The sequence below is a fragment of the Colossoma macropomum genome, unplaced genomic scaffold, assembly GCF_904425465.1.
Source record: "Colossoma macropomum unplaced genomic scaffold, Colossoma_macropomum, whole genome shotgun sequence".
In the NCBI taxonomy this organism is placed as follows: Eukaryota; Metazoa; Chordata; class Actinopteri; order Characiformes; family Serrasalmidae; genus Colossoma; species Colossoma macropomum.
In genome coordinates this window covers 14,341,372-14,352,189 of record NW_023494796.1, presented here as the reverse complement: position 1 = coordinate 14,352,189, position 10,818 = coordinate 14,341,372, and the positions used below count along the sequence as shown (strand labels likewise).

The 10,818-nt window shown below is 37.4% G+C and overlaps 1 protein-coding gene across 1 annotated transcript; it reads left to right on the top strand.

The window, feature by feature from the left end:
* Positions 1 to 5,007: 5,007 nt before the first annotated feature.
* On the top strand, positions 5,008 to 10,258 carry LOC118816484 (CD209 antigen-like protein C). The gene is made up of 5 exons (XM_036582888.1): positions 5,008 to 5,230; positions 7,708 to 8,031; positions 8,461 to 8,585; positions 9,786 to 9,892; positions 9,991 to 10,258. The coding sequence occupies exons 1-5, from the start codon at positions 5,059 to 5,061 to the stop codon at positions 10,139 to 10,141; spliced, it is 879 nt and encodes a 292-aa protein (XP_036438781.1). The 5' UTR covers positions 5,008 to 5,058; the 3' UTR covers positions 10,142 to 10,258.
* Positions 10,259 to 10,818: the final 560 nt, after the last annotated feature.

Here is a 10,818-nt window from a genome sequence, read left to right as displayed (position 1 = left end):
AATGATTTAAGAATTGATTTTTTCTTTTGCTGTTTTGCTACTGTAAACACATTTCTGCAATAATCAAAAAACAAACATACCAAAAAAAAAAAAGAATCACAAAAGTACAGCAAGTAAAACCTTAGTGAATGTTCTTTTAGTAATATCACACAAAACCATAACATTACAGCAGGCTGTTTCTTGAGGACATACTTATATTCTCTCTTATATAGTTATATTCTCATTATATTTTACATTAGGCAGTGCTGTGGTAATCCTGGTAATCCTCAATTGTAATTTTGTATTGTAAGTTTGGCAGTACCACAGGAATACCACACTCATACCACAGGACTTTTTGTAATGGACCACTCTTTGGACTCAACTGAACTGTCTTAAGACACAACATCTCTGTGTCTTAAGACAAAGTGATGTCTTAAGCCATGCCTCGTCTTCAAGACACACAAAATAATTACTTCTTTGTCTTAAGACGTTAACTTTCATGTCTCAAGACAAAGACAGTGTCTTCACTCATATGTCTTAAGACGTTCTTGAGATGTCTTGGCATTAAAAAAGGTCTCAAGACGTCTCATAAATACTGTCAAGACATCTTAAGACAAGGTGACAGCTGGGTATGTTTTTCTCCTCGTGTACTACACATACTAGAAACTTTGTACATCAGTTTTTTTACTGGGAGAATTACCATCAGAGCAGTTCAGATGTTATTTTTTATGAGATTATATCCTGTCATGAATCACTACCATTAAATTTAAATGAGATAAAAACACTACCATGCCTCACAAGCATTATGAATGAGCAAACATGCTACTTGCTCTTCACGTCATGCTAAGTATATGTAGAGCCTGGGAGTGAGATTTGCCTTTTTTCCTGGAATAACTGATATGGATTGTTCTTAATAGAATGTGTTGTTGGTAAATTGCAACCTTGATTAATTTTTCTAACTTGTCAAAGATGTACAAAGAGTACTTTGGTAAACAGTCTTTTGTAATAAAATAAATACACATATATGTGTCTCTGTATGAGGGTGTCTGATAGAATCTTCATTTTGTCTCCACCCCCTCCTCCTGTCTCTTTTACATTGTGGTAGAATAAGACTTAGAGAAAAGTAATAGCATCAGCACTATTTGTTTCCAAGACTTTTCAAAGGATGTAGTCAGTGGTGTAGTGGGAGAAGGCCACTTACTTGCCTATTCCACACTTACCATAAAACAACCTACTTTAGGTTCATCTCAGGTTAGGGTTTTCCTGTGGACAGGGATCTATTGATCAGATTGTGAAACCCAATGAAACAAGTGATAACTTTAATAAAGGGTCATTTATTGATAAAGGTATGTAAGCACTAGATTAATGGATATGCAGAGAAACTAGCAATGTGAGATTCTCTGGATATACATACTGTAATTAGCTGAGACTTGGAACTATTTATTTTATGGTGTTTGAGCAGTACACAGAATAGAATATCAATGCTTGTGTAACGACTAACCTAAATTTACCGACATTTAGGTGAAAGGGGGGACAGAGTAACACAGCCGGGACTGGACCATATAGCTGGAGAAGTGATAGTGTAAGCCTTACAGCCTTGAAGTTGAAGAGGCCTGATGAGGCGATGCTGTGGAAGTGGTTAACCCTGATAGCGTCGCTTCTTACCGGACCTTGCTGGGTGAGTCAGGCTACCAGCTGGCTCATGTTGGCCTCTCGCAAAAATGGCAGTGTCTCTTCGGTTCTTTTGCCATGGCTGGCTGGTGACAGCAGGCTGCAGTTCAACAACAGGCCGCTAAAGCCAACTTTCATAATGGCTTGCAGTGCACTGGTTTACTTGTGTCCATAATTCTTAAACTATGCTCGCAGATTTTGCAACGACCTATTGTTGGCCAATCAAACTTTGAACGAGAATCAACAAGACTTAAAACAAACGCAGCTTGACTATGCAAACACTGATTCTAGCAGTTACCAACACTTCTTCAAGGTTACTGAGTGAGTGAAAACAAAATTAACTGAACAAAGACTTGATGAACTGAGACATGAAACAGAATAAAACTAAAATCTAAAATCAGCAGATTTTTAAGGGCACAGAGAGAGAGCTTCTTTTTGTCATTTCTTCATGGTAACGTGTCATCTCTCCTTCCATCTGTGTCTGTGCTTATAATAGAGACCTCTTGTGTGCGGATCTAGGGTGGGGAAAAGGGTTTTACCACTCAATTTCTAATGAATATGTAAACATTAAACAACTTCACATACAAAGACTTCTGAGGATGGTTGTGTATCATTAAGTAAAAGAACATTACGCATGCAGTTTCATATGTAAACATTATTACTGATTCAATTGTAACTATTACAAGCAAACTATTGACCTTACAGATTATTATATCCAAAGTACTCTAATTTCACACAATGGTTAAATTAAGCTACTTGAAACCTCTAACAATCCTACTTCTTCTAAAAGAACATGATACTAAGAAAAGGAAATGAGATTTACTAAAAAAGAACATAGTTCTAAAGTTAGTGTTCATCAACACTATAACATTTCTAAACAATGCTTAAATGAAAAAGAAGATACACAGTATGGAGTACAGAGAAGTTGAGTATGTTATCTATGGCAGAACCTCTATTATGCTTGAACTATGGCATTTTCCATGAATAGTCATAGAAGTAACAAGCTTTACTTACACAATTGTACTTCTAAAAGGATGAAAAGCACACCAAGACTCAAAAGAAGATGTTATGTGCCTGTGATGCACGTAGGTTTTGTTTCGGTGTTTCTGTTCTTTCTTTCCTTCTTTCTTTCTTTCTCTCTCTCTCTCTCTCTCTCTCTCTCTCTCTCTCTCTCTCCCCTTTTTCACTCCACAGAACTACTATACAGGTATGTGATGGACCAGTGAGGATGTTGTTAATGCTTGGCTGCGCTCTTCTGTCCACCAACCCGAGTCGCTACGGTCTGCTGAGGGCCAGATCTTGGCAAGTAAAAGGACCTACCTGAGAGGAATTGTGTGTGGGACTATTTAGCGTGCCTGAGACTTTTATGGTGTCAGCAATAATTTTATGCTGTGCTACTTGACGGACTTGAAAATGTAGCCAGTAAATGGTTGTCTCACTTTGTTGTTCCCTCCCTTGTTTTCTCCCACTTCTCTCCCTCCTGCGTGATGTGTGGACAGGCAATTTTGGGCGTGTCTATACATACACGGTAGTGGTTTCATCAGTGCCACCCAGGATCAGACCTGGTTAGGCAGGTTAGCTTTTGGTTTATTGGTGTCATTTCTTTGGCACTGTCCTCAGACCACCTTTGCAGTTGGTTGGATCACACAAGTCAGTGTTCATACTTAGTCAGTTGTTAGTGGAATCTTATGTCTTAACTCCATGCTCAACCTGAGCATTATTGATTCCTAGCATCCTAGCAATTGATAGCTCAATGTATCATGGTTCTCACTCTTTCTTTGTAAATATCATTCTTGTATGATACACTTTTGCAAGTGGGAAGTAAAGTAAAGGGGAAAAAAGCATTGACTGGAATTGCAAGTACTGTTTTCTATGATCTTTCCTTCCTTCTTTCATCAAATGCCAAATATTAACCACCTTACACTTTGACACTTTAACAGAGTTACTTTCCACAGTTCAATTAAGAAAGGAGAGTCATTTGATTTAGCATTTGATAACATTGAAGTGTCTTTATAGGCCATATGCCAAGAATTCGCCAGAGAACAGGAGAAATTAAGCTGGGTTCTTAAGATTTAGTCTCTGGAAAGACCTAATATTTTTATTACAACTGCTGAGGAATGTACTACCTGCCCAAAAGGGGGCATTTGTATTGTAATCTCAGGGTCTGGGGTGTATTCAATCTCGATGCTTGAGCCAGATGCCTTCCTCTGCAGGAAGAGGAGTACGTGTGTGTGTGTGTGTGTGTGGGTGTGTGTGTGTGTGTGTGTGTGTGTGTGTGTGTGTGAAAATTTCCAAAAGTCATAAAACTTAGTTTGTGTCCAGAATTTACTGTTGTTAAGTCCAAAATGTCTCCAGACCTACTGGGCCAGTTGAGAGGAAAGATGTTCTGAGGTAAGTCTCCCTATCTGAGGGGGTTGGGACAGTGTCCTTGGAGCACTCTGGGGGCCATACTCAGATATTCAGCAGACATCCTGGTGCCTGTGGATTGCTCTTTGTATCTTAAGCCAAAGATTTAACTTTGCCCAAAAAGTCTTGATCATTTCAAGAATTAAAAACAGCCAAGTTCACTACAGTGGCAAATGCACTTCAGTAGTAAATGAGGTTGTTGAAGTTCAACTGTGCCTTGCCTTGGCAGTTGGTGAGTTGACAGGAGTAGCCATTGTTGAGAGTAGCCGGTTGAAGTTCAAGTGATTCCTCTCACTATATTGACCAACATTTTAAGAACATCACCTGGCCATTTTCGGCCGTATTATACTGTTTAAGTTACTGAAACTTTAGTTGTGAGTAAAGACAAAGCTAACTTGCTGCTGTCAGACTAAAGGTCAGTTAATCTGAATCGTTCAAGGTATAGCAATTATGACACTTGAGATGTATTTGAAGCAGATGCAATAGGACTTCATCTTGTTTTCTGGGCCATTTTTGATAATTACATGTATTTTTGGGTTTTTTTTTTGATTTTGGACCCCCTAAAGTTGCTATGGCCACCCAATGGCTACCCCATGTATACAGTCCTAAAATTGCCACTGGAGCTGGTTTTACAGGAGCAACCCATGTATCTTGCACTAATCATACTGGTAGAGATCCTATCATTAAAATTACATGCATTTAAAGTAATTCACATCCATAGAGAATCCTCCAAAATGATGAAATGGAAAGGCTTAGACTAAATAAAATATCACTCATCACTGCCACTGAGCATCTATTCAGTGAGGTTTAAATTCCTGTTGTATTGTCAAAAAAAGGTGAAACACTCCTGACTTCTTTATTTGACAGCAGCACAATAATGACTTCCTTATTTGACCACAGTAGATAAACCATGCTATCAAAGTCCACCTAAAGTGTTGTGGTAACCACAAACAGGTGGACACTTATTCAGTGTTTTACTGAGTCTTATATAATAGATTAGAGATGTCTGAGAGTGTTCCTAATGGTGTAAATCACAATGATAAGCTGGATAGAGGAGAGCTTGTTGAGAGGGTGGTGGATATCTATGAGAGCGCAGATGCTATTAAAGGCCATAAGCCCAACATAGAGGTGGAGGACACCAACACAAAGAGCAACCTACAAACTCAGCACACAGGTAAGATTAGATAATTCCCTCTTCACACTTATTTAAAAGATATATATGTGTATATATTTTGAATTAATATAAGCGCCTGACTGCTTCTCCTCAAGGAGATTGAAACAAACAGTAATTTTTGCATCAGTAAGCATGGTGTGACATACAATGGCATTTTTTTCCAATGAGTGCTTTATAAATAAACAAAAGCCAGTGTGTTTCTTGATGTACAGCTAGAGAATACAGTGTCATCTGCATACAGGTGCATTGTGCAGTTCACAATGGAAGTGGCAATGTGATTACTATAGAGATTGAATAAAACTGGTCCAAGGATTTAGCCCTGAGGAACACCTTTAGTGACATTTGTTACATTAAGAGGCCCAGTATTGGTAATAATAATAAGTGTCCAGCAACTGTTACATAAAACTAAGACTGACAAAAATATCTGTAAAATAAAAAATCCATTAGAAAAATATATCGTAAAAGCAAGTTACAGAACTAATATTCGTAAAACCACTGAAGGGCAACATTCATAAGGCTATGCAACACCTACATACTCAAGTGCTCAGTGACTTTAATTGTGAGTTCCAAACTGCCCCTGAAAGCAACATCAGCTCAAGAACTGTACATCGGGAGCGTCATGAAAAGGGGATTCCTTTGCCAAACAGCTACACATGCCTAAGATCACTATGTGCAATGCCTACCCTTACAAAAAAGTTAATTCAAGTGTGCTATTAGTATAAAAATAATTGAATATGCTTTCAGTTTACATGTACACTAACAAAAGTATACTTAAGTATACTTGGCTATACTGACAAGTAAACAGAAAAGTCTAAGTATATTTAGCCTATACTCATAATTCATCTTTTGATTGAGGTATTCTTGCCTTATACATAAAGTTTAAGTATATTTGGGTTGTAGTTTGTGTTCAGTACATTTGTGGAACTGATCTTTTATGTAAATTTTAGAGAGGAACAATCTGTCTGTGGGCGGCCAGGAACTGATTTCAGACAGGTTGCATGTCACAAATTCGAATGTCAAATTTCCCTAAACACTGTGTGTGTTTGTTTTAAACTTGAATATCGATTTATGTTCTTATATTTTGGCATCAAATACAACATTTGTTTGAAGAAAACAAATATATTCTTAATCCAGAGTATTTCTTGTGAATGTTTGTATGTGTAGTCCACTGGTAGAGTTCATATTATTTAACTGAAAGTCTACTCAGTTAGCTAAATTGCCTACCTAAACTTACCTAAATAGAAACCTAGTAGTATACTTTAAAGTGCACTTTATAAGTAGTAAACTATGAATATTACATTAAGATAAGGTCTAGTTGTGTACTCAAAGTGTTCTACTCTTACACCTAAAGAATACTTAAATGTATACTTTTGTAAGCTAAAGTAGGCCAATTTATTCCCAAGAAATGTTGAAAAAGTGCACTTGCAAGTATACAACCAGTACATTGATATTAGTATACTTACTATATAAAGTATACTTGGAAAATATACTTGAACTTTACTTAAGTTTACTTAATGAAATGAACTTAAAGTATACTTTTTTGCAAGGGTAGTGTAGACTGGAGTGGTGTACTGCCACTGAACTCTGAACACTGAAGCACTGGAAATGTGTCCTCTGGATGAATGAATCATGCTTCACTATATGGCAGTCTGATGGATGAACCTGAGTTTAACAGATGCCAGAAGAACCCTGTCTACCAGACTGCATGTTGCCAACAGTAAAGTTTGGTTGAGGAGGGATAATGGTCTGGGGCTGTTGTTCAGGGTTTGGGCTGCTTAGTTTCATTGAAGTGTAAAATTAATGCTACAGCATAGAAAGACATTTTAGATAACTATATGCCTCTTTCCTGTTCCAGCATGATTGTGCCCCACTGCACAAAGTGAGCTCCATAAAGACATGGTTTGATGAGTTTGTTGTGAAAACTCTTAAGTGTCCTGCACAGAGCCCTGACCTCAACCCACTGAACACCTTTGGGATGAACAGACCTCTGACCTCACAAATGCTCTTTAACCTGATGGGCTCAAATTCCCACAGACAAACTCCACAATCTTGTGGAAAACGTTACCAGAAGAATGGAGGCTGTTATAGCTGCAAATGGAAACTCCATATTAATGGCCATGGTTACAAATGCTGGCCTTCAGTAAAGAGTTAACTGACAGAATCAATTAAATCAAATAAAAAATCTATCTATATGGATTAATTGCTGATTTATAAAGTCACCATTGCATCATCTACCTCAGTCTGCATTGAGACATTGTGTTACCAGGTCTATGTATAAAAATATTTTTAAATAATTAGGAAGTATGTTTGTGTGGCCTAATATTGTTAGTCACAATGAGATAGGAAATGAGAGAATCCAGGTGAAACACTTTTGTAATCTCTTAGTTTGGTGATCAGGCTGTCCAGGCCAAAATGTCTATTATGGGTATTAAAAATGAGACTAAAGCAAATATATATGTGTGTCCATTCTTCCCTAGGAGGAGACGCTGTAGATATCAGATATTACAAACTGGCTGCAGTGTGTCTGGGGCTGCTGTGTGTTATTGTGTTGGCTGCAATCACAGTGCTGCTCATTGAGTTTGACAACCTGACTGTAGAGAGAGACCAGTTAAAGACCAGGTACACCAACCTGACTACAGAGAGAGACTGGTTACAAACCAGTTACACCAATCTGACTGTAGAGAGAGACCAGTTACAGACCAACAATACCAACCTAACTATGGAGAGAGACCAGTTGCAGACCAGTAAAACTTCTTTGACAAGAGAGAGAGACAGACTTCAGAAGTGGATTTTGCAACTTGGTAAGTGAATATTTGTGGACCAGTATTTCATAAATTCACTTTACAGAAAACCTTTGTTAAATTCATCATGAAATTTTGACACAAGGCAAAGGTCAGCTGGTGTTTTCAAGTACGACAATAAAAATCGAGACACAAGGTTATATATATACCAAATTGGTGTATCCTGTTAGACTAAACAAGAAATGAGCCAGGAGAACCAGAGCAGTTGAACAGGCCTCAAACAATTCTAATTTGTTATTTGTAATGAATCAATTAGTGAGAACAACAAGACTGAATGACAGTGCAGTCCTGAAAACAAGGGTTGAGATGGAGGTCAAACCTTCTATAAAGAAGCATGAAAATACCAGTAGTTTATCAGAAGACATGATAACACTGAGTTCAGCATTTACTCAAGCATGTGTTCATCTTTATGCTTATCCTCCAAACAAGGATGGAGATACTTCAACTCCAGTTTTTACTACATCACTACTGGATTGAAGATCTGGAGTGAGAGCAGACAGTTCTGCAGACAGAGAGGAGCAGACCTGGTGATCATAAACAACAGGGAAGAACAGGTGAGATGACGTGTTAGTGAGACGAGGAGAGAAAGAGACTGAGACAGACAAGGATAACGAAGTAGCCCTGCTACATAAGCTACTTTTTGCTCTGTATTCTAGTTGGCCATCATGATATCAAACATCCGTCTTGATGATTACTTGTAATGGTACCATGGCACTGTTACATTACTGGACATATCCTGTCATGTGAACGTGGTAAGGTCAATGTTATGTAGCAGGGTTTAAGTAAAGTGTTACCAATAATGAAGCACTCTTAGGGCCAGATTTACTTAAGTGGCTTATCTACTAAGAACTTTAATGTAAGTGAACACATTTGACTCACAGACATTTTATATGGAAGCCTGTTGTTGTGCGGTAGGACAAAAAGTAGAAACTGCATACTACATCACTAAATAGTGTGTAAAAGGTAGTGCAGCACCTTTAAAAGACTTTTTTCTTTTTTTTCAAGATTTTGATTTAGTAAATCAAAATAATGACTGATAAACAAAGAACAATTTACTACTGTTTGAGAAAATGTGATTATTTTGATATATTAATCATTATTTTGAGAAAATAAGACATTATTTCCATGTAATAAATACAAAATGTGAGTTCTGTTCCCAGTGTATTTAGAAATTGTGTGATACTGTAAAATCCTTGTCTAATTATGATGAATGTGTCATCTGAGCTACATGCAGTGCATCAAACCATAACTGACGTTTTTGTACCAGAAGCCACAGTGTTTAAAACACTGTTTTAGTAAAGTGAAATTTTAAATTTCCTTCATCAAATTTAGAATAATATGAAACGGCTTTCAGAAAAAGTCATTTTCAGTCATAAATAGATGTGTAATATGAATGAATGTGTCCTGTAAACCTTCTTTTCTCTGTCTCTCAGCAACAACGAGAACAGTGTTAACACCAAAAATAGTTACTAAATAATAAAGCCACAGTCAGTATTTATTATCAATTTTGGTAAATCAGAATAGGTATTAGAATAATCTCCTCCCAGTATTGTGAACTGTGAGAGGGAAAGCCCTATAAATGCATCTACAATGAGCCAAAAGCACAAGAGAGCAGCAACCATCGATATCATCCTTTTACAGGCCCTAAAGAGCGGCTGCGCCTATTTAGTAAACTTTTTATCTTTAAAACATGCAAAATATTTGTAAATCTGCTCCTTAACTGTTTTTTTTTTACTTTGCTACCACAATCACAGGAGTTTATCAACAAAACAGTTGGTAGCACTGAAGCTTGGATTGGTCTGACGGACATTGAAACAGAGGGGACCTGGAAATGGGTGGACAACACAACACTGACCACTGGGTAAGACACTACTGAACTGAACTCTGCTCATGCAGCACTTATCCGCTCACTGAAGATGTTTATGTGAAAAAGTGAAGACTTTCATTATTGTGTTTCAGGTTCTGGTGGACGGGGGAGCCCAATGATTTTAAAGAAAAGGAGGACTGTGTTATAACTGGGTTCAGAGGTGCTGGATCTGAAAGTGTATCAACCTGGGCTGATTTTCCCTGTGGTGATTCACGACGTGGAATTTGTGAGAAACGTTTTTAAGTGAATAGCAGAAACTATATTAATTTTTAAGATGAGGAAACAAAACACTAGTTTTCATTCATCAACATATATAATAATAACTTTTTCTTAGGACCTTTCTCAAGAACAAATTTAAGAAAAAACTTGGTGAATGAGCCCCCCCCCCACCCCCCCCCCCCCCAAAAAAAAAAAAAAAAGTCAAATATTTGCTTAAGGAAAATTATAACAAAGGTTTTTGTATGTAGGCTATGTAGGTTATTTGTCATGTAGACTATCAATATCATGTTACATTTTACAGGTTACCAGAATTCATGCCACATTCTTGTTAACTAGTTATTCAGTTTAATCACATCGATACCCGAGGACAGCAAAATAAGGGCAAAACAAAATCTAAGACGAGTGTGAGACTGTCAGAAAGTTAAGAAAATAATATAACTTGTAACAGAATATAGCTTGTTTTTATAATTATTCTAAAGAATTCAAATCCCGTCACAATCCAGGGAGCCGTATGTCTGGAGAATTGAAGTTTCTTTCTTGCGCACAGGTCCCAGATACCTAAAACAATGGACTGACGCAGTTTTACAGCTGGACTGATGCCAAGATTAGGCTCAGACTATGCACGACAAGTGACAGGTGTGACAGACATGACCATGTAGGGATAAACAAAAACAGGCAGAACAGAAGGTTCTAAATACAAT

What these genes read in the sequence shown, in the direction of transcription:
- LOC118816484 (XM_036582888.1), top strand. Translation starts at nt 5,059, where the DNA reads ATGTCTGAGAGTGTTCCTAATGGTGTAAATCACAATGATAAGCTGGAT. An exon ending in CCTACAAACTCAGCACACAG is followed by an intron (nt 5,231 to 7,707) that starts GTAAGATTAGAT and finishes ATTCTTCCCTAG; the next exon opens with GAGGAGACGCTGTAGATATC. An exon ending in TAAACAACAGGGAAGAACAG is followed by an intron (nt 8,586 to 9,785) that starts GTGAGATGACGT and finishes CCACAATCACAG; the next exon opens with GAGTTTATCAACAAAACAGT.